The sequence below is a fragment of the Oncorhynchus mykiss genome, chromosome 4 (assembly GCF_013265735.2).
Source record: "Oncorhynchus mykiss isolate Arlee chromosome 4, USDA_OmykA_1.1, whole genome shotgun sequence".
Classification (NCBI taxonomy): domain Eukaryota; kingdom Metazoa; phylum Chordata; class Actinopteri; order Salmoniformes; family Salmonidae; genus Oncorhynchus; species Oncorhynchus mykiss.
Window position 1 is genome coordinate 34,370,467 of NC_048568.1, and position 23,772 is coordinate 34,394,238.

The following is a 23,772-nucleotide window of genomic DNA, read 5'->3' on the forward strand; positions in this document are numbered from 1 at the left end:
GAGGTCTGTTTAAACAACTAGCACACATCTCTGACACCCATCCATACCCCACAAGACATGCCACCAGAGGTCTGTTTAAACTACTAGCACACAGCTCTGACACCCATCCATACCCCACAAGACATGCCACCAGAGGTCTGTTTAAACTACTAGCACACAGCTCTGACACCCATCCATACCCCACAAGACATGCCACCAGAGGTCTGTTTAAACTACTAGCACACAGCTCTGATACCCATCCATACCCCACAAGACATGCCACCAGAGGTCTGTTTAAACTACTAGCACACAGCTCTGACACCCATCCATACCCCACAAGACATGCCACCAGAGGTCTGTTTAAACTACTAGCACACAGCTCTGACACCCATCCATACCCCACAAGACATGCCACCAGAGGTCTGTTTAAACTACTAGCACACAGCTCTGACACCCATCCATACCCCACAAGACATGCCACCAGAGGTCTCTTCACAGTCCCCAAGTCCAGAAAAGACTATGGGAGGCACACCGTACTACATAGAGCCATGACTACATGGAACTCTATTCCACATCAGATAACTGATGAAAGCAGTAGAATCAGATTTTTTTTTTTAAACCGATAAAAATAGACGTTATGGAACAGTGGGGACTGAGAAGAGACACACACACAGGCACAGACACACATACACATGATAAGACACGCACTCTAGACACACATAAACATGGACTTTGTATTGTAGATATGTGATAGTAGAGTAGTGGCCTGAGGGAACACACTTCATGTGTTGTGAAAAGTGTTCTGAAATGTAATGTATTATTTTAAAATGTATATAACTGCCTTAATGTTGCTGGACTGCAGGAAGAGTAGCTACTGCCTTGGCAGGAACTAATGGACCCGAGGAAGAGTAGCTGCTGCCTTGGCCTGAACTAATGGGGATCCATAATAAACCCCTGGAAACATAGCTGCTGCCTTGGCAGGAACTAATGGGGATCCATAATAAACCCCTGGAAACATAGCTGCTGCCTTGGCAGGAACTAATGGGGATCCATAATAAACCCATGGAAACATAGCTGCTGCCTTGGCAGGAACTAATGGGGATCCATAATAAACCCCAGGAAGAGTAGCTACTGCCTTGGCAGGAACTAATGGGATCCATAATAAACCCCTGGAAACATAGCTGCTGCCTTGGCAGGAACTAATGGGGATCCATAATAAACCCCTGGAAACATAGCTGCTGCCTTGGCAGGAACTAATGGGGATCCATAATAAACCCCTGGAAACATAGCTGCTGCCTTGGCAGGAACTAATGGGGATCCATAATAAACCCCTGGAAACATAGCTGCTGCCTTGGCAGGAACTAATGGACCCGAGGAAGAGTAGCTGCTGCCTTGGCCTGAACTAATGGGGATCCATAATAAACCCCTGGAAACATAGCTGCTGCCTTGGCAGGAACTAATGGGGATCCATAATAAACCCCGGGAAGAATAGCTGCTGCCTTGGTAGGAACTAATGGGATCCATAATAAACCCCAGGAAGAATAGCTGCTGCCTTGGCAGGAACTAATGGGGATCCATAATATACCCCTAGGAAGAGTTGCTGCTGCCTTGGTAGGAACTAATGGGGATCCATAATAAACCCCAGGAAGAGTAGCTGCTACCTTGGCAGGAACTAATGGGGATCCATAATATACCCCTAGGAAGAGTTGCTGCTGCCTTGGCAGGAACTAATGGGGATCCATAATAAACCCCTAGGAAGAGTTGCTGCTGCCTTGGCACGAACTAATGGGGATCCATAATAAACCCCTAGGAAGAGTTGCTGTTGCCTTGGCAGGAACTAATGGACCCCAGGAAGAGTGGCTGTTGCCTTGGCAGCAGCAAATAGGGGTTTCCTTAATAAATACAAATCAGTGTCTGACCTATCTCCCATACCGACTAACCTTGTCCCAGTGCCCGGTCCCTGAACCCTAACCATTGATGAAGTTTCACACCCAGACAGTCCTAACATCACGGCCTGCCCTGTCAGCCTCTCTCCCACAGCGGAGCTCCAGCATGGGGCCTCTGTTTGTGTATTTGTGTAATATATATTTGTCTCTGTGAAACTTGATCCACAGGAACTGGATGGGAATGAGATGCATTTCTAAGGGTATTTCGGAAAGGGCCTGGGGGGGGGCCATGAGCTTGGGCTTTGGGGTCTTTGGTTTCAAGGCCTCTGGAGCCACCTAGTAGAGAAATGCTAGACCACAGGAATTGTTCCAGTGTGACACTGTGTTAGGGATGGACTGTGGCCAAGTCATAACTCATCCCCAACATCACCAAAGTGGGTTATGTTTGGAGGGCTTCCTGCTTGCTAGCCATGTTGCTCATTACCATGAGCAACTCATTTATAAGCCTACTATACAGCATACCATCAATTAAAGGCAAACAGTCTACACTATAGAAAATTATAATTAAACACCAACAAATCTAGTTGTTTCAACTAATTATTATTTAGTTCCATAGCCTTTAAAAAAAATAATATTTTCATTCCAAGTGTTACCTGAACAACAACAAAAATCATTGGCCCAAACGTAGCTCTAACTTGAGAAAAGATTGGCAAAAGTTCTGTCAATTTAAAATGTGTTCAACTTGTCTCATACTGTATGTTCATTGAACTGTAGCAATTATTATTTGGACATCTTAACTAATAAAGGCTGTGCAGCTGGTTACACACACAGTGCTTTCAACAGACAAGATTTTCAACTACATATTTGACACACGTTATTACATTGTGCATGTTCATTTATACAGTAACTATTATTCAACATGTCCTCACCTGGGATTTGAACACACAACCTCTTGGTTAATGTCATTCCGATCTTCCTGCTACACCACCAAGTCTGTTTCAATTATCAGTCAATCATTGATTTGATTCACTTATTTAAGCAATTGTATTTTTTTTCTGTATAGTTGTCTAATGTTGGTGAGGAATATTACTAGCAGGAAGATCAGAATGCTGTGAACCAAGAGCTTGTAAATTCAAATCCCAGCTGAGGACATGTTGAATATGAACTACTGTAAAAAATAAACATGCACATGTTGAATATGAATTACTGTAAAAATGAACATGCACAATGTAATCCTGTGTCAAATATGGAAGTTGAAAACGTATGTTAAAAGCACTCTGTGTGTGTGTTTAAATAGTTCCACAGCCTTTTTAACATTTATTTTTCTAAGGTAAGATGCCCAAATCACAATTTCTAGTTGAATGAACATACAATTTCAGCAAACACATCATTTTAAGTATACTGAAATCTGCCTACGTTTTCTCACATTGGATCTAAGTTTGGGCCAACTAAAAATGTTAAGTTCAGGTAACACTGACCTTGTTGAGAAAATTTAGTTTAAACGTGATTTTGTTTTTACAGTGTACTTCAATACAAATTGGATTTAAACAAGTACTCTGAAAACAAATATCATATCTGCTTAAAAATGTTTATCTATCTATCATGATGTTTTCCATATGTCCTGTAGAAAAAGAAAAGGAATGAATGTAAGATGTATGTTCCTGTGAACATGTCAACCTGAATACAAACATCAAGGAAGTTTACAAAATGTATCCCCCTGTATGAATGTTTCATAAATAATGTGATGTGTCCCCCTGTATGAATGTTTCATAAATAATGTGATGTGTCCCCCTGTATGAATGTTTCATAAATAATGTGATGTGTCCCCCTGTATGAATGTTTCATAAATAATGTGATGTGTCCCCCTGTATGAATGTTTCATAAATAATGTGATGTGTCCCCCTGTATGAATGTTTGTTAAATAATGTGATGTGTCCCCCTGTATGAATGTTTCATAAATAATGTGATGTGTCCCCCTGTATGAATGTTTCATAAATAATGTGATGTGTCCCCCTGTATTAATGTTTCATAAATAATGTGATGTGTTTCCCAGTATGAATGTTTGTTAAATAATGTGATGTGTCTCCCTGTATGAATGTTTGTTAAATAATGTGATGTGTCTCCCTGTATGAATGTTTGTTAAATAATGTGATGTGTCACTCAAAATGAATCCATCTCAGGTTTCAGTTTGCATTTAAAGTGACCTGCAATGCCTAGACAGAAATTATTTGCATTGTGTAGTAGGATATAAAATAAATAATTACCTCTCAGCATACTGTACTATCCCATCCCTACCTACCTCCCTTCGCAACTCCCTCCCCCTCTGTCTGTCAGAAGTGCTCCGCCTCAGCCTGTCCAAGTTGGGAATTGTCTTCCACTTTGCGGTCTTTGGCAGATAACTTACCAAACTAGGCCTGTCCGGTGTCAGAGCACCTCTCCTCCTTCTGAATCATTCCTACCGCCTGGCTGCCTGTACAGGGGCTTGAAGCTGCTGGTAGAGAGATCCATAACCCCCCAGGTTCTCCTGTCTCTGTCACTCTAGTCTAGTATACAGCAGCTGCCCCAGAGGGGTAGCCCCACCAACACCTCCCCCACACACAAAGACAGAGAGAGACAGACACCACCACCACTCGGACCCCCAGCCACAGTTGAGAGCAGCAGGACACTGAAGGAAGAAAACAATAGGAAGACAGGTGCTCATTGCTAGGGTCTGTTTATTTTCAGAACCTCCACACAGGACCATACACTTTGGTTTGAACAAACAAACACGTAATCACAGTTGCAGAAATAACTCAAGTCTTCTTTAAAGTAACATGTGGGTAGGTGAAGACCCCTGCGTATAGAAGTGATTTTTTTCTCATAATACCGCACAATCCGTTTCACGAAAGATCATTCATCAGGAGGAAATGCACCTGTTATGTGTCTGTAAGGCTTGAGGGGTGAGTCTCAGTAAAAGAGAGGGAAGGCGAGAGAGAGAAGAGAGAGATGGGCGAGAGAGAGAGACAGATGGGGGCAAAGATAAATAGAGGGGTTATATGGAGAGAGAGAGAGAAAGAGAGAGAGAAAGAAAGAGAGGAGAGAGAAATAGAAAGAGAGAGCGAGAGAGGAGAGAGAAAGAGATGGTGTGGTGACATGGCACCTCTATCTTCTCTGGTATGACCCCTCTGCCCCGCCAACGTTGATATAAGATTATAGATCTGGCACTGGCATGATGTTCTACATATCTCCCTGACATGCCTAGCTTGGGGCCAGAGCGGACTTTATACAGAGCACACTTAGGAATAAGAGGGTATTTATAGATGGATATACAGCAGTAGCCTTTACACCGTGTCAACAAGAAGTCCCCAACCAATCATGTTTTCCTTACATACTGTTTGTTAGGATGATGCTGTTTGTACCTTATTATTATCTCATGAATAGATAGCAATAGCAATAGCCCAACCATGCATTTGCCCATAATTTTGAAATTATTTCAAAATGAAAGATAGTTTTGTTGCTTTAAAAATGTTCATGCACTGTGGAATATCCTTGTTGTGTCTGTCCGGTCTAAATTAAGGCCTTTGAAGACAGAATTATGCTATGCGTGTACTTGACCTTAATTCTCTCCATACCCTCGAAAATATTCATCTAAGAAAGGAAACAAACACAGTTGGTTACTTTGTGTATCCTGTTGAGGGACTAAATGCTTTCACTGTGAATTACTAAACTCCGACTAAAATGCCCCATTAATATTGCACCTTGGTGCAAGCTAAAATAGAACATCAACTATTCATATTTGTGTGCTTATGTCTGGCATCTTTGGGTGTTAACAGCCAGAACAGTTTGATGAAATCCTCAGACTTTCTGTATGGATTTAGAATACTGCAAGACACAGTATTGTTCTTTGAGGTTCCTCTGAGGAAAACGGTTGGATCAAACTACTGTATCTATTTCAGGGAGCTGAATGTAAGGAAATCTACTCGGAAGTGGTCCGTCCTCCTCCTTTCTGCACGACTCTAGGCTTTTTGTATCACATTCTCAATGGCGGACAGATCCCCAATAGAGACACCATTGTGTTTCTAACCAGAAAAGAATAAGCAGGTTATATTTCAGACACGGACATTGAGGAACTCAGTGTTGCTTATTAAGCAGCTTATTATCTATTAATTGTTTACATTTTTTATTTTAATTTGCAGAGTGTGTTGAGACTTTGTTAAATGCACTTTAAATAAATTGTGATTTGATTGTGCTATATTAGCCTAATTCCAGATCTGTTTATACTGTCTGGCATAACAACCACCAAAGGAGATGGCTATACAGCACAATCTGGGAACAGGCTAGTAAGATCTGACACATATTGTTCATAATATGTCATCCAAAGATAAGCAGAATATGGACAGTGAAACTGTATGGTAAGATTGCCACTAAGCAACATTGAAATGTTGGGTAACTGAACACAGTGAAGGTCTGAAGTGTCCTCAATGCCAACTTTGTTTACTGAGCCCAGGCGTTGGGTGGAATTAATTGACATTGATGGAATCCTTAATGATGGCAGCAGATCAATCTCAGCTGTTTAATATGTGCAGGGAAGACAGCAGAGGGCTAGAGGGAGAGGTCATCTTCCTCCCTAAGGATTCCCAACGGATCTCCTTCCATGTCCTGAAACCAGGGTACAGTTACAGATCTGTATCTATCTAAATAAAACCATACCTTGATCAGATTAATATATATATTTACAGTAACACTAGCTGTGCAGTATCTTAAATACAATATATGAAATATAGTATATTAAATACAGTATATTAAATACAGTATCTGCAGGTTGTTTATGGTTGGTGAGTCTAAATAAGGGCTAGATTCAATCCGTATTGTGGGAGTTCAGTGTTATAGCGCATCTGTAGTGTTTACCGTGAATGCAGTCTTCACGAAGAAGGGAACATTGCCATTAAATTCCAAACGCGCTATAGAGCTGAACTTCCGCGATACAGATTGAATCGAGCCCTAAATGTCCAAATGTAGCTGGATACAGTGAGAGATGCATGAGGGTCGGATGGATCAGACTGAGGACAGGAGGAGGACGGATCAGACTGAGGACAGGAAGAGGACGGACCCAGACTGAGGACAGGAGGAGGACGGACCCAGACTGAGGACAGGAGGAGGACGGATCAGACTGAGGACAGGAGGAGGACGGAGCCAGACTGAGGACAGGAGGAGGACGGACCCAGACAGAGGACCGGAGGAAGACGGATCAGACTGAGGACAGGAGGACAGACCAGACTGAGGACAGGAGGAGGATGAATCAGACTGAGGACAGGAGGAGGACAGACCAGACTGAGGACAGGAGGAGGACGGACAGGAGGAGGACGGATCAGACTGAGGGCAGGAGGAGGACGGACCCAGACAGAGGACCGGAGGAAGACGGATCAGACTGAGGACAGGAGGAGGATGAATCAGACTGAGGACAGGAGGAGGACAGACCCAGACAGAGGACCGGAGGAAGACGGATCAGACTGAGGACAGGAGGACAGACCAGACTGAGGACAGGAAGACAGACCAGACTGAGGACAGGAGGAGGATGAATCAGACTGAGGACAGGAGGAGGATGAATCAGACTGAGGACAGGAGGAGGACGGACCAGACTGAGGACAGGAGGAGGACGGACCAGACTGAGGACAGGAGGAGGACGGATCAGACTGAGGACAGGAGGAGGACGGATCAGACTGAGGGCAGGAGGAGGACGGACCCAGACAGAGGACCGGAGGAAGACGGATCAGACTGAGGACAGGAGGAGGACGGATCAGACTGAGGACAGGAGGAGGATGAATCAGACTGAGGACAGGAGGAGGACAGACCCAGACAGAGGACCGGAGGAAGACGGATCAGACTGAGGACAGGAGGACAGACCCAGACAGAGGACAGGAGGAGGATGAATCAGACTGAGGACAGGAGGACAGACCAGACTGAGGACAGGAGGAGGATGAATCAGACTGAGGACAGGAGGAGGACAGACCAGACTGAGGACAGGAGGAGGACGGACAGGAGGAGGACGGATCAGACTGAGGGCAGGAGGAGGACGGACCCAGACAGAGGACCGGAGGAAGACGGATCAGACTGAGGACAGGAGGAGGATGAATCAGACTGAGGACAGGAGGAGGACAGACCCAGACAGAGGACCGGAGGAAGACGGATCAGACTGAGGACAGGAGGACAGACCCAGACAGAGGACAGGAGGAGGATGAATCAGACTGAGGACAGGAGGAGGACGGATCAGACTGAGGACAGGAGGAGGACGGATCAGACTGAGGACAGGAGGAAGACGGACCAGACTGAGGACAGGAGGAGGATGAATCAGACTGAGGACAGGAGGAGGACGGATCAGACTGAGGAAAGGATGAGGACGGATCAGACTGAGGACAGGAGGAGGACGGATCAGACTGGGGACAGGAGGAGGACAGACCAGACTGAGGACAGGAGGAGGATGAATCAGACTGAGGACAGGAGGAGGACGGATCAGACTGAGGACAGGAAGAGGGCGGATCAGACTGAGGACAGGAGGAGGACGGATCAGACTGAGGACAGGAGGAGGACAGACCAGACTGAGGACAGGAGGAGGACGGACCAGACTGAGGACAGGAGGAGGACAGACCAGACTACAGACAGCAGTGTTTATACAATATAAGAGATGTCAAAACAAACAAAATTCTTACCTGCCATTCAGGTATAAGCTTAGATATATGAGTTTTTAGGCAACAAAGGAAAGCCTACACCTGTGCATAATCAATGCTTTATGAATATGGACATGCCTAAATTAATATCAAAGGCTAATACATTGATTTATGCAGATCTCACCACAACATGCAAAGCAGAGAAGGTGTTTTTTTCTGGAACTACTTATTCAAGTCTATTCTAACATGACTAATATGCAGAAACATTATTGATCACAAAACGTTGGTTTCAAGCTGTAGTTTACACTTGCAGACTATGTTATCTCCTGCTGAGTCATCCTCAACATGTATCATAAACCCAGAACCTAAAGTAATTCCAGTAAGAGTTGGAACAAATTGTACTTTGGAAATGACACCATTCTGTACACAGTTGCTTGGAGACAGTGAAGTAACAAATATATGAACAATTTACATAAAGCAACCCATAAGAGATTAAAACCAAGCGTACAGTTTGATTATTTTTATTTCTTTAGTTAGCACATAGGAGAGGATTAAGAACCATAAAAAACGTAATCCTTACTTCATAGACTAATAGGATCATTCAGAATGAAATCTTCTTCTAAAGAAATGAAGTTTAATGCTGATGTGGTTTAAGAAGTTCACACAAGGGAATCATTACAAATGACTAGAACCACGAAGGGCATAGATTACTGTAAATTGAATGCCCATACTTAATACACATGTGTTTGCGCACTAAAGGTTAGTCCTTTTTAAAATAAATGTTAGAAATGGACACTTCATAGGCTAGTTATTGTGCATCCAAAATACAGTAAAACAAACATCCTAAATCTGAAATTTTATCCACATAGCAAAACCCATCTCAGTTATTTCTAACAACTACCCCCTCTTCCTAACCCCCAACCATTTATCCCAGCCCTGAAGACCCGAGGCCAGCTGACAGATGCTCAGACAGAGAATGTGGGTGGGATTATGGGTAAAGCACTAGTGGCTGTCTGTTACATCATCTAGTCACATGACTTCCCCCAGTGTCAGAGGATAAGAAGAGGTCGATCTGGCTGCTATCGCCACAGTACCAAAATTTACACCTAAAGAAAAGACATATACAGAGTTCAGGGACTCAGGAAAAAACATCCACAGCTCAATGTTGCCATTATGTTCTTACTGCAGTAAAATAGCACTGTTAGAGAGTGATAATGTAATGTGTGAGGAAGGGAGAGTCTCGTACCAGACTAGAAACCCTAGTAACTATGGCCTTACGATCTATCCCATTCTGGGTATTGGACAGCTGCTCTCACCATAGGAAGTCACAGCTCTGTTCATTTTGATGTTAATAGCCTCTCGGGCAGCATCTTTTGCAGATCTGGTGTGTGGGTGTGTTTGTAATGTACACTGAACAAAAATATAAACACAACATGTAAAGTGTTGGTCCCTTGTTTCATGAGCTGAAATAAAAGATCACAGAAATGTTCCAAATGAACAAAAAACGTATTTTTCTCAAATTGTGTACACAAATTTGCTTACATCTGTGTTAGTGAGCATTTCTCCTTTGCCAAGATAATGCATTCACCTGACTGGTGTGGCATATCATTAAGCTGATTAAACAGCATGATTATTACACAGGTGCACCTTGTGCTGGGAAAAATAAAATGCCACTCTACAATGTACAGTTTGTCACACAACACAATGCCACAGATGTCTTCAATTTTGAGGTAGCGTACAATTGGCATGCTGACTACAGGAATGTTCACCAGAGCTGTTGCCAGATAATTTAATGTTAATGTATCTACCATAAGCCGCCTCCAAAGCCATTTTAGAGAATTTGGCAGTACGTCCAACCGTACTCACAACCGCAGACCACATGTATGGCGTCGTGGGGCCGAGCGGTTTGCTGATGTCAAAATTGTGAACAGAGTGCCCCATGGTGACGGTGGGGTTATGGTATGGGCAGGCATAAGCTACAGACAACGAACACAAATGCATTTTATCAATGGCAATTTAAATGCACAAAGATACCTTGATGAAATCCTGAGGCCCATTGTCGTGCCATTCATCCACCGGCATCCCCTCATGTTTCATCGTGATAATGCACAGCCCAATGTCGCAAGGATCTGTACACCATTCTGGGAAGCTGAAAATGTCCCAGTTCTTCCATGAATACTCAGACATGGCACACGTTGAGCATGTTTGGGATGCTCTGGATCAACGTGTACGACAGCGTGTTCCAGACGCCATCTGTCAAGCATGGTGGAGGCAATGTGTTTGTCTGGGGGTGCTTTGGTGGTGGTAAAGTGGGAGATTTGTACAGGGTAAAAGGGATCTTGAAGAAGGAAGGCTATCACTCCATTTTGCAACGCCATGCCATACCCTGTGGATGGCACTTACTTGGAGCCAATTTCCTCCTACAACAGGACGATGACCCAAAGCACAGCTCCGAACTATGCAATAACTATTTATGGAAGAAGCAGTCAGCTGGTATTCTGTCTACAATGGAGTGGCCAGTAGAGTCACTGGATCTCAACCCTATTGAGCTGTTGTGGGAGCAGCTTGACCGTATAGTATGTAAGAAGTGCCTATCAAGCCAATCCAACTTTTGGGAGGTGCTTCAGGAAGCATGGGGTGAAATCTCTTCAGATTACCTCAACAAACTGACAACTAGAATGCCAAAGGTATGCAAGGTTGTAATTGCTGCAAATTGAGGATTCTTTGATGAATGCAAAGTTTGAAGGAAACAATTATTATTTCAATTGTAAATAATGACTTATAACCTTGTCAATGTCTTGACTATATTTCCTATTCATTTTGCAACTCATGTCATGTATGTTTTCATGGAAAACAAGGACATTTCTAAGTGATCCCAAACTTTGTAATGGTAGCGTATGTTTTTATTTGATTTATTTCACCTTTATTTAACCAGCTGGCCAGTTGAGAACAAGTTCTCATTTACAACTGTGACCTGGCCAAGATAAAGCAAAGCAGTTCGACACATACAGCAACACAGAGTTACACATGGGATAAACAAACGTACAGTCAATAATACAGTAGAAAAATATATATACACTGTGTGCAAATGAGGTAGGATAAGAGAGGTAAGGCAATAAATAGGCCTTGCTGGAGAAGTAATTACAATATAGCAATTAAAACACTGGAATGGTAGGATGTGCAGAAGATGAATGTGCAAGTTGAGATACTGGGGTGCAAAGGAGCAAGATAAATAAATAAATACAGTATGGGGATGAGGTAGATTGGATGGGCTATTTACGGATGAGCTATGTACAGGTGCAGTGATCTGTGTTGCTGCTGACAGCTGGTATGTAAATGTCATATTTCAGTATTTTTTGTATTAAAAAAAATTGCAAACATGTCTAAAAACCTGTTTTTGTTTTGTCATTATGGGGTCCTACATGAAGAGGAATCACTACCAACAGTCAACTGCATGGCCTACACAAGCCCTCAACCATGCTCTCCTTATCACATATTAGTCACAGTGAGTGACAAACACTCAGACACACACACACACACACACACACACATTAGAAGGGGTGGAATCTTACATTTACTGAACACCAAAGTCATTGTTCTTAATAGAAGGCATTGTTAAAATCCATGGCATGCTCAAGTCTATAAGAGGGAATGACGTCTGCTGCTAATAATTACCTCTCAGCATACTGTACTATCCCATCCCTACCTACCTCCCTTCGCAACTCCCTCCCCCTCTGTCTGTCAGAAGTGCTCCGCCTCAGCCTGTCCAAGTTGGGAATTGTCTTCCACTTTGCGGTCTTTGGCAGATAACTTACCAAACTAGGCCTGTCCGGTGTCAGAGCACCTCTCCTCCTTCTGAATCATTCCTACCGCCTGGCTGCCTGTACAGGGGCTTGAAGCTGCTGGTAGAGAGATCCATAACCCCCCAGGTTCTCCTGTCTCTGTCACTCTAGTCTAGTATACAGCAGCTGCCCCAGAGGGGTAGCCCCACCAACACCTCCCCCACACACAAAGACAGAGAGAGACAGACACCACCACCACTCGGACCCCCAGCCACAGTTGAGAGCAGCAGGACACTGAAGGAAGAAAACAATAGGAAGACAGGTGCTCATTGCTAGGGTCTGTTTATTTTCAGAACCTCCACACAGGACCATACACTTTGGTTTGAACAAACAAACACGTAATCACAGTTGCAGAAATAACTCAAGTCTTCTTTAAAGTAACATGTGGGTAGGTGAAGACCCCTGCGTATAGAAGTGATTTTTTTCTCATAATACCGCACAATCCGTTTCACGAAAGATCATTCATCAGGAGGAAATGCACCTGTTATGTGTCTGTAAGGCTTGAGGGGTGAGTCTCAGTAAAAGAGAGGGAAGGCGAGAGAGAGAAGAGAGAGATGGGCGAGAGAGAGAGACAGATGGGGGCAAAGATAAATAGAGGGGTTATATGGAGAGAGAGAGAGAAAGAGAGAGAGAAAGAAAGAGAGGAGAGAGAAATAGAAAGAGAGAGCGAGAGAGGAGAGAGAAAGAGATGGTGTGGTGACATGGCACCTCTATCTTCTCTGGTATGACCCCTCTGCCCCGCCAACGTTGATATAAGATTATAGATCTGGCACTGGCATGATGTTCTACATATCTCCCTGACATGCCTAGCTTGGGGCCAGAGCGGACTTTATACAGAGCACACTTAGGAATAAGAGGGTATTTATAGATGGATATACAGCAGTAGCCTTTACACCGTGTCAACAAGAAGTCCCCAACCAATCATGTTTTCCTTACATACTGTTTGTTAGGATGATGCTGTTTGTACCTTATTATTATCTCATGAATAGATAGCAATAGCAATAGCCCAACCATGCATTTGCCCATAATTTTGAAATTATTTCAAAATGAAAGATAGTTTTGTTGCTTTAAAAATGTTCATGCACTGTGGAATATCCTTGTTGTGTCTGTCCGGTCTAAATGAAGGCCTTTGAAGACAGAATTATGCTATGCGTGTACTTGACCTTAATTCTCTCCATACCCTCGAAAATATTCATCTAAGAAAGGAAACAAACACAGTTGGTTACTTTGTGTATCCTGTTGAGGGACTAAATGCTTTCACTGTGAATTACTAAACTCCGACTAAAATGCCCCATTAATATTGCACCTTGGTGCAAGCTAAAATAGAACATCAACTATTCATATTTGTGTGCTTATGTCTGGCATCTTTGGGTGTTAACAGCCAGAACAGTTTGATGAAATCCTCAGACTTTCTGTATGGATTTAGAATACTGCAAGACACAGTATTGTTCTTTGAGGTTCCTCTGAGGAAAACGGTTGGATCAAACTACTGTATCTATTTCAGGGAGCTGAATGTAAGGAAATCTACTCGGAAGTGGTCCGTCCTCCTCCTTTCTGCACGACTCTAGGCTTTTTGTATCACATTCTCAATGGCGGACAGATCCCCAATAGAGACACCATTGTGTTTCTAACCAGAAAAGAATAAGCAGGTTATATTTCAGACACGGACATTGAGGAACTCAGTGTTGCTTATTAAGCAGCTTATTATCTATTAATTGTTTACATTTTTTATTTTAATTTGCAGAGTGTGTTGAGACTTTGTTAAATGCACTTTAAATAAATTGTGATTTGATTGTGCTATATTAGCCTAATTCCAGATCTGTTTATACTGTCTGGCATAACAACCACCAAAGGAGATGGCTATACAGCACAATCTGGGAACAGGCTAGTAAGATCTGACACATATTGTTCATAATATGTCATCCAAAGATAAGCAGAATATGGACAGTGAAACTGTATGGTAAGATTGCCACTAAGCAACATTGAAATGTTGGGTAACTGAACACAGTGAAGGTCTGAAGTGTCCTCAATGCCAACTTTGTTTACTGAGCCCAGGCGTTGGGTGGAATTAATTGACATTGATGGAATCCTTAATGATGGCAGCAGATCAATCTCAGCTGTTTAATATGTGCAGGGAAGACAGCAGAGGGCTAGAGGGAGAGGTCATCTTCCTCCCTAAGGATTCCCAACGGATCTCCTTCCATGTCCTGAAACCAGGGTACAGTTACAGATCTGTATCTATCTAAATAAAACCATACCTTGATCAGATTAATATATATATTTACAGTAACACTAGCTGTGCAGTATCTTAAATACAATATATGAAATATAGTATATTAAATACAGTATATTAAATACAGTATCTGCAGGTTGTTTATGGTTGGTGAGTCTAAATAAGGGCTAGATTCAATCCGTATTGTGGGAGTTCAGTGTTATAGCGCATCTGTAGTGTTTACCGTGAATGCAGTCTTCACGAAGAAGGGAACATTGCCATTAAATTCCAAACGCGCTATAGAGCTGAACTTCCGCGATACAGATTGAATCGAGCCCTAAATGTCCAAATGTAGCTGGATACAGTGAGAGATGCATGAGGGTCGGATGGATCAGACTGAGGACAGGAGGAGGACGGATCAGACTGAGGACAGGAAGAGGACGGACCCAGACTGAGGACAGGAGGAGGACGGACCCAGACTGAGGACAGGAGGAGGACGGATCAGACTGAGGACAGGAGGAGGACGGACCCAGACTGAGGACAGGAGGAGGACGGACCCAGACAGAGGACCGGAGGAAGACGGATCAGACTGAGGACAGGAGGACAGACCAGACTGAGGACAGGAGGAGGATGAATCAGACTGAGGACAGGAGGAGGACAGACCAGACTGAGGACAGGAGGAGGACGGACAGGAGGAGGACGGATCAGACTGAGGGCAGGAGGAGGACGGACCCAGACAGAGGACCGGAGGAAGACGGATCAGACTGAGGACAGGAGGAGGATGAATCAGACTGAGGACAGGAGGAGGACAGACCCAGACAGAGGACCGGAGGAAGACGGATCAGACTGAGGACAGGAGGACAGACCAGACTGAGGACAGGAAGACAGACCAGACTGAGGACAGGAGGAGGATGAATCAGACTGAGGACAGGAGGAGGATGAATCAGACTGAGGACAGGAGGAGGACGGACCAGACTGAGGACAGGAGGAGGACGGACCAGACTGAGGACAGGAGGAGGACGGATCAGACTGAGGACAGGAGGAGGACGGATCAGACTGAGGGCAGGAGGAGGACGGACCCAGACAGAGGACCGGAGGAAGACGGATCAGACTGAGGACAGGAGGAGGACGGATCAGACTGAGGACAGGAGGAGGATGAATCAGACTGAGGACAGGAGGAGGACAGACCCAGACAGAGGACCGGAGGAAGACGGATCAGACTGAGGACAGGAGGACAGACCCAGACAGAGGACAGGAGGAGGATGAATCAGACTGAGGACAGGAGGACAGACCAGACTGAGGACAGGAGGAGGATGAATCAGACTGAGGACAGGAGGAGGACAGACCAGACTGAGGACAGGAGGAGGACGGACAGGAGGAGGACGGATCAGACTGAGGGCAGGAGGAGGACGGACCCAGACAGAGGACCGGAGGAAGACGGATCAGACTGAGGACAGGAGGAGGATGAATCAGACTGAGGACAGGAGGAGGACAGACCCAGACAGAGGACCGGAGGAAGACGGATCAGACTGAGGACAGGAGGACAGACCCAGACAGAGGACAGGAGGAGGATGAATCAGACTGAGGACAGGAGGAGGACGGATCAGACTGAGGACAGGAGGAGGACGGATCAGACTGCGGACAGGAGGAAGACGGACCAGACTGAGGACAGGAGGAGGATGAATCAGACTGAGGACAGGAGGAGGACGGATCAGACTGAGGAAAGGATGAGGACGGATCAGACTGAGGACAGGAGGAGGACGGATCAGACTGGGGACAGGAGGAGGACAGACCAGACTGAGGACAGGAGGAGGATGAATCAGACTGAGGACAGGAGGAGGACGGATCAGACTGAGGACAGGAAGAGGGCGGATCAGACTGAGGACAGGAGGAGGACGGATCAGACTGAGGACAGGAGGAGGACAGACCAGACTGAGGACAGGAGGAGGACGGACCAGACTGAGGACAGGAGGAGGACAGACCAGACTACAGACAGCAGTGTTTATACAATATAAGAGATGTCAAAACAAACAAAATTCTTACCTGCCATTCAGGTATAAGCTTAGATATATGAGTTTTTAGGCAACAAAGGAAAGCCTACACCTGTGCATAATCAATGCTTTATGAATATGGACATGCCTAAATTAATATCAAAGGCTAATACATTGATTTATGCAGATCTCACCACAACATGCAAAGCAGAGAAGGTGTTTTTTTCTGGAACTACTTATTCAAGTCTATTCTAACATGACTAATATGCAGAAACATTATTGATCACAAAACGTTGGTTTCAAGCTGTAGTTTACACTTGCAGACTATGTTATCTCCTGCTGAGTCATCCTCAACATGTATCATAAACCCAGAACCTAAAGTAATTCCAGTAAGAGTTGGAACAAATTGTACTTTGGAAATGACACCATTCTGTACACAGTTGCTTGGAGACAGTGAAGTAACAAATATATGAACAATTTACATAAAGCAACCCATAAGAGATTAAAACCAAGCGTACAGTTTGATTATTTTTATTTCTTTAGTTAGCACATAGGAGAGGATTAAGAACCATAAAAAACGTAATCCTTACTTCATAGACTAATAGGATCATTCAGAATGAAATCTTCTTCTAAAGAAATGAAGTTTAATGCTGATGCGGTTTAAGAAGTTCACACAAGGGAATCATTACAAATGACTAGAACCACGAAGGGCATAGATTACTGTAAATTGAATGCCCATACTTAATACACATGTGTTTGCGCACTAAAGGTTAGTCCTTTTTAAAATAAATGTTAGAAATGGACACTTCATAGGCTAGTTATTGTGCATCCAAAATACAGTAAAACAAACATCCTAAATCTGAAATTTTATCCACATAGCAAAACCCATCTCAGTTATTTCTAACAGCTACCCCCTCTTCCTAACCCCCAACCATTTATCCCAGCCCTGAAGACCCGAGGCCAGCTGACAGATGCTCAGACAGAGAATGTGGGTGGGATTATGGGTAAAGCACTAGTGGCTGTCTGTTACATCATCTAGTCACATGACTTCCCCCAGTGTCAGAGGATAAGAAGAGGTCGATCTGGCTGCTATCGCCACAGTACCAAAATTTACACCTAAAGAAAAGACATATACAGAGTTCAGGGACTCAGGAAAAAACATCCACAGCTCAATGTTGCCATTATGTTCTTACTGCAGTAAAATAGCACTGTTAGAGAGTGATAATGTAATGTGTGAGGAAGGGAGAGTCTCGTACCAGACTAGAAACCCTAGTAACTATGGCCTTACGATCTATCCCATTCTGGGTATTGGACAGCTGCTCTCACCATAGGAAGTCACAGCTCTGTTCATTTTGATGTTAATAGCCTCTCAGGCAGCATCTTTTGCAGATCTGGTGTGTGGGTGTGTTTGTAATGTACACTGAACAAAAATATAAACACAACATGTAAAGTGTTGGTCCCTTGTTTCATGAGCTGAAATAAAAGATCACAGAAATGTTCCAAATGAACAAAAAACGTATTTTTCTCAAATTGTGTACACAAATTTGCTTACATCTGTGTTAGTGAGCATTTCTCCTTTGCCAAGATAATGCATTCACCTGACTGGTGTGGCATATCATTAAGCTGATTAAACAGCATGATTATTACACAGGTGCACCTTGTGCTGGGAAAAATAAAATGCCACTCTACAATGTACAGTTTGTCACACAACACAATGCCACAGATGTCTTCAATTTTGAGGTAGCGTACAATTGGCATGCTGACTACAGGAATGTTCACCAGAGCTGTTGCCAGATAATTTAATGTTAATGTATCTACCATAAGCCGCCTCCAAAGCCATTTTAGAGAATTTGGCAGTACGTCCAACCGTACTCACAACCGCAGACCACATGTATGGCGTCGTGGGGCCGAGCGGTTTGCTGATGTCAAAATTGTGAACAGAGTGCCCCATGGTGACGGTGGGGTTATGGTATGGGCAGGCATAAGCTACAGACAACGAACACAAATGCATTTTATCAATGGCAATTTAAATGCACAAAGATACCTTGATGAAATCCTGAGGCCCATTGTCGTGCCATTCATCCACCGGCATCCCCTCATGTTTCATCGTGATAATGCACAGCCCAATGTCGCAAGGATCTGTACACCATTCTGGGAAGCTGAAAATGTCCCAGTTCTTCCATGAATACTCAGACATGGCACACGTTGAGCATGTTTGGGATGCTCTGGATCAACGTGTACGACAGCGTGTTCCAGACGCCATCTGTCAAGCATGGTGGAGGCAATGTGTTTGTCTGGGGGTGCTTTGGTGGTGGTAAAGTGGGAGATTTGTACAGGGTAAAAGGGATCTTGAAGAAGGAAGGCTATCACTCCATTTTGCAACGCCATGCCATACCCTGTGGATGGCACTTACTTGGAGCCAATTTCCTCCTACAACAGGACGATGACCCAAAGCACAGCTCCGAACTATGCAATAACTATTTATGGAAGAAGCAGTCAGCTGGTATTCTGTCTACAATGGAGTGGCCAGTAGAGTCACTGGATCTCAACCCTATTGAGCTGTTGTGGGAGCAGCTTGACCGTATAGTATGTAAGAAGTGCCTATCAAGCCAATCCAACTTTTGGGAGGTGCTTCAGGAAGCATGGGGTGAAATCTCTTCAGATTACCTCAACAAACTGACAACTAGAATGCCAAAGGTATGCAAGGTTGTAATTGCTGCAAATTGAGGATTCTTTGATGAATGCAAAGTTTGAAGGAAACAATTATTATTTCAATTGTAAATAATGACTTATAACCTTGTCAATGTCTTGACTATATTTCCTATTCATTTTGCAACTCATGTCATGTATGTTTTCATGGAAAACAAGGACATTTCTAAGTGATCCCAAACTTTGTAATGGTAGCGTATGTTTTTATTTGATTTATTTCACCTTTATTTAACCAGCTGGCCAGTTGAGAACAAGTTCTCATTTACAACTGTGACCTGGCCAAGATAAAGCAAAGCAGTTCGACACATACAGCAACACAGAGTTACACATGGGATAAACAAACGTACAGTCAATAATACAGTAGAAAAATATATATACACTGTGTGCAAATGAGGTAGGATAAGAGAGGTAAGGCAATAAATAGGCCTTGCTGGAGAAGTAATTACAATATAGCAATTAAAACACTGGAATGGTAGGATGTGCAGAAGATGAATGTGCAAGTTGAGATACTGGGGTGCAAAGGAGCAAGATAAATAAATAAATACAGTATGGGGATGAGGTAGATTGGATGGGCTATTTACGGATGAGCTATGTACAGGTGCAGTGATCTGTGTTGCTGCTGACAGCTGGTATGTAAATGTCATATTTCAGTATTTTTTGTATTAAAAAAAATTGCAAACATGTCTAAAAACCTGTTTTTGTTTTGTCATTATGGGGTCCTACATGAAGAGGAATCACTACCAACAGTCAACTGCATGGCCTACACAAGCCCTCAACCATGCTCTCCTTATCACATATTAGTCACAGTGAGTGACAAACACTCAGACACACACACACACACACACACACACACATTAGAAGGGGTGGAGTCTTACATTTACTGAACACCAAAGTCATTGTTCTTAATAGAAGGCATTGTTAAAATCCATGGCATGCTCAAGTCTATAAGAGGGAATGACGTCTGCTGCTGAAAACTTAGCCAGCAAATAACATTATTCTTCATGTCAACTCACTGTGCCGTGTAGAAAATAGAGGGAATAACTCCAGACATCTTCACACCCTCATACTTCACAGCTGTCTGTCCGCGCGGGTCCGCTTCCATACATGGGCGTTCAGGAGTCAACGCGCGAGCCTCAACGCCCTTCCACTCCACTCATAACAGGGCCTGGCATCCAAATAAGGAGAAAGAGGCCGCCGGGCGTAGTGGCGCTTGTAGACTAGACCTATAAATTGGGTTCTGCCCTCACCACACCACCGCTGCTCATTCAGAGGAACAGGATACTCGGTACTTATTTGGTGAGTATCTGACAACTTGTCATTATTCAAATACGGGAAACAGAGAGTTCTATTTACTAGTCTGTTTTCCATCAGGTTCGGACGAAAAAGCGAAATTGATGATGAATCATATGGAATATTAATCTGCAGTTCATTATTATTATTGTTAGATTAATAATACATTATTTGACATTGTGGTGCTCGCTATAGGGTTTTAAAAGAGATAAATTACTCAAAATAAGTTTGTTAGACTTGTGTGGTCTGTGTGCTGTAGCATATACTGTACAACGTTAGCCTGCCAGTGTTTCCCGGGGCCACAACAAAAAGATGTAGGCTACTGTTGGGGCTACTCGATGACCGGAGTTATGAAACGCTTTTGTATTATGACCTGTAGCCTATACTACTTAGCCTAATGTGCGTTTTATCACAACAGAAACCCAGCTGACATCATGTGTGACGACGACGAGACTACCGCCCTTGTGTGCGACAACGGCTCGGGTCTGGTGAAGGCTGGCTTTGCCGGAGATGACGCACCTCGCGCAGTGTTCCCCTCCATCGTTGGTCGCCCCCGTCATCAGGTAAACTTCCCAGCATGAAAATCAACGAAACATTTGAGGATACATCATACATCCATCAAATTGGGCGTTTTTCCAGACTTAATTGTCTATACATTATGCATTACTCTTGATTATCTGCTCCCAGTTTTATTTGACCTAACCAGGGGTATTCAACTCTTACCCTAAAAAGTCCGGATTTCTGTTCTACCTGATAATGAATTGCAACCACCTGGTGTCCCAGGTCTAAATCATTCCTTGATTAGAGGGCAACAATGAAAAAAGACAGTGGAACAGGCTTCAAGGTCCAGAGTTGCGTTTGAGGGCACTAGACCATTGAATTGTGAAAGAAAGACACAAAGAAAGAAAAATAATGAATACATGAATGAATGTCCTATGCTATTGTAGCTTACAACTATCTGACCCTGTGTTTGACTTTGAGGAATTGTGTTTTGACTAGGTTTGCTTCCTTTCTTCCCCTGTAGGGCGTGATGGTAGGCATGGGACAGAAGGACTCCTACGTGGGAGATGAGGCCCAGAGCAAGAGAGGTATCCTGACCCTCAAGTACCCCATCGAGCACGGCATCATCACCAACTGGGACGACATGGAGAAGATCTGGCACCACACCTTCTACAATGAGCTGCGTGTGGCTCCTGAGGAGCACCCCACCCTGCTCACTGAGGCCCCCCTCAACCCCAAGGCCAACAGGGAGAAGATGACCCAGATCATGTTTGAGACCTTCAACGTCCCCGCCATGTACGTGGCCATCCAGGCCGTGCTGTCCCTGTACGCCTCCGGTCGTACCACTGGTGAGAAACGAGCAGAGGAGAAAGACTCCATACATTAACATACAATTCAGATCCAGTGCATTATTGTGTCTCATGCAACCTTTCATTACATGAATCGTAGTTTACACCATTAAGATAAACATGAAGCTGTTCTATTCTATTTCCATGGCTTACATAGTATTCTACCTCATGTTCTAGGTATTGTTCTGGACTCTGGTGATGGTGTGACCCACAACGTGCCCATCTATGAGGGTTATGCTCTGCCCCACGCCATCATGCGTCTGGATCTGGCGGGTCGCGACCTCACTGACTACCTGATGAAGATCCTGACAGAGCGTGGCTACTCCTTCGTTACCACTGGTGAGTCCATCATTCCTGAGAATAAACGTATTTGCTATGTTTGATATTGAATGGTACGGTCATAATACGTTGTCCACCTTCTCGACCAAACTGCAAAACTTTGAATCTTCCATTGTAACAGCCGAGCGTGAGATCGTGCGTGACATCAAGGAGAAGCTGTGCTACGTGGCCCTGGACTTTGAGAATGAGATGGCCACCGCTGCCTCCTCCTCCTCTCTGGAGAAGAGCTATGAACTGCCTGACGGTCAGGTCATCACCATCGGCAACGAGCGTTTCCGCTGTCCTGAGACCCTCTTCCAGCCTTCCTTCATTGGTAGGTATCTTAGAAGCATCGTGCAGCTCACTATCCAATCAAACCCATTTTTTTTACCTCTTTAGGAGACAAGAAAATATTCCCTGTGTGATCTTATAGCACCTTTATAGCAGCTACATTAGCCATTATACTAACTACTGCCAAACATACTGTATGTTTAAATTGAAGCAATGAGGGAGCTGTCCATTTCAGCACCAATTAGGCCTACATGGGTGACTTCTCATCCAGAGCATTCGCTTACAACTTGTTCTCTTCTATCTCACCAGGCATGGAGTCTGCTGGTATTCATGAGACCACCTATAACAGCATCATGAAGTGCGACATTGACATCCGTAAGGACTTGTACGCCAACAACGTCCTGTCAGGAGGTACCACCATGTACCCTGGTATTGCTGACCGTATGCAGAAGGAGATCACCGCCCTGGCCCCCAGCACTATGAAAATCAAGGTCAATATTATTCTCACTGAAGTCCACAAACTGAACACCTAAGACCAACCTGACCACAATCTTTGTGTGAGCCTACTAATGACCAATCACAGACTACTAATGACCAATCCCAATCGCAGCCTTCTAATGACCAATCACAGCCTACTAATGGCCAATCACAGCCTACTAATGACCAATCACAGCCTTCTAATAACCAATCACAGTATACACCTATATTCTCCTTATAATGCATTATATGCTAATTTTGAACAAACAATTAACTGTATGGTGCATTATAAAGCAGTCCATATTGAGAGGACTTTTGCTTATCGGTTTTCCTCTTTCCCCTTCTCTAGATCATCGCTCCCCCCGAGCGTAAGTACTCGGTCTGGATCGGCGGCTCCATCCTGGCCTCTCTCTCCACCTTCCAGCAGATGTGGATCAGTAAGCAGGAGTACGACGAGGCAGGCCCCTCCATCGTCCACAGGAAGTGCTTCTAAGCTCCCACTTGCCCATCGCTCCCCCCAGAGACAGTCAGACGACCACGGATGAAAAATCTGTTTACATTACCTCCGCCTATGGATATGTTGTTTATGACCCATATGCAAGTTACAAATCCAGACAGGCCCCTGTTTTATGTTTTGTCAATAATGTACAGTTTGTTTACACCCAAGTGTAATATGTAGATATTTATTTGCTTTATAAAAAGACTGGGATCTTGTATAATACCGCACTTTGTCATCTCGTCAATCATCTGCATATTGGTATTTGTTGTATTATAATTCAGGAAA

The 23,772-nt window shown here is 44.0% G+C and overlaps 1 protein-coding gene across 1 annotated transcript; it reads left to right on the plus strand.

The window, feature by feature from the left end:
- The first annotated feature begins 20,402 nt into the window (after window positions 1–20,402).
- LOC110522536 (actin, alpha cardiac muscle 1) lies at window positions 20,403–23,709 on the plus strand. The gene is made up of 7 exons (XM_021600985.2): window positions 20,403–20,559; window positions 20,972–21,116; window positions 21,578–21,902; window positions 22,080–22,241; window positions 22,363–22,554; window positions 22,821–23,002; window positions 23,338–23,709. Exons 2-7 carry the CDS (start codon window positions 20,988–20,990, stop codon window positions 23,479–23,481), a joined length of 1,134 nt encoding a protein of 377 aa, XP_021456660.1. The 5' UTR covers window positions 20,403–20,559; window positions 20,972–20,987; the 3' UTR covers window positions 23,482–23,709.
- The last annotated feature ends 63 nt before the right edge of the window (window positions 23,710–23,772 follow it).

Excerpts from the sequence above, each read along its gene's own strand:
- LOC110522536 (XM_021600985.2), top strand. The coding sequence starts at position 20,988 with ATGTGTGACGACGACGAGACTACCGCCCTTGTGTGCGACAACGGCTCG. Across the intron at positions 21,903-22,079 it reads CGCCTCCGGTCGTACCACTG|GTATTGTTCTGGACTCTGGT; the intron begins GTGAGAAACGAG and ends CTCATGTTCTAG. Across the intron at positions 22,242-22,362 it reads CTACTCCTTCGTTACCACTG|CCGAGCGTGAGATCGTGCGT; the intron begins GTGAGTCCATCA and ends CCATTGTAACAG.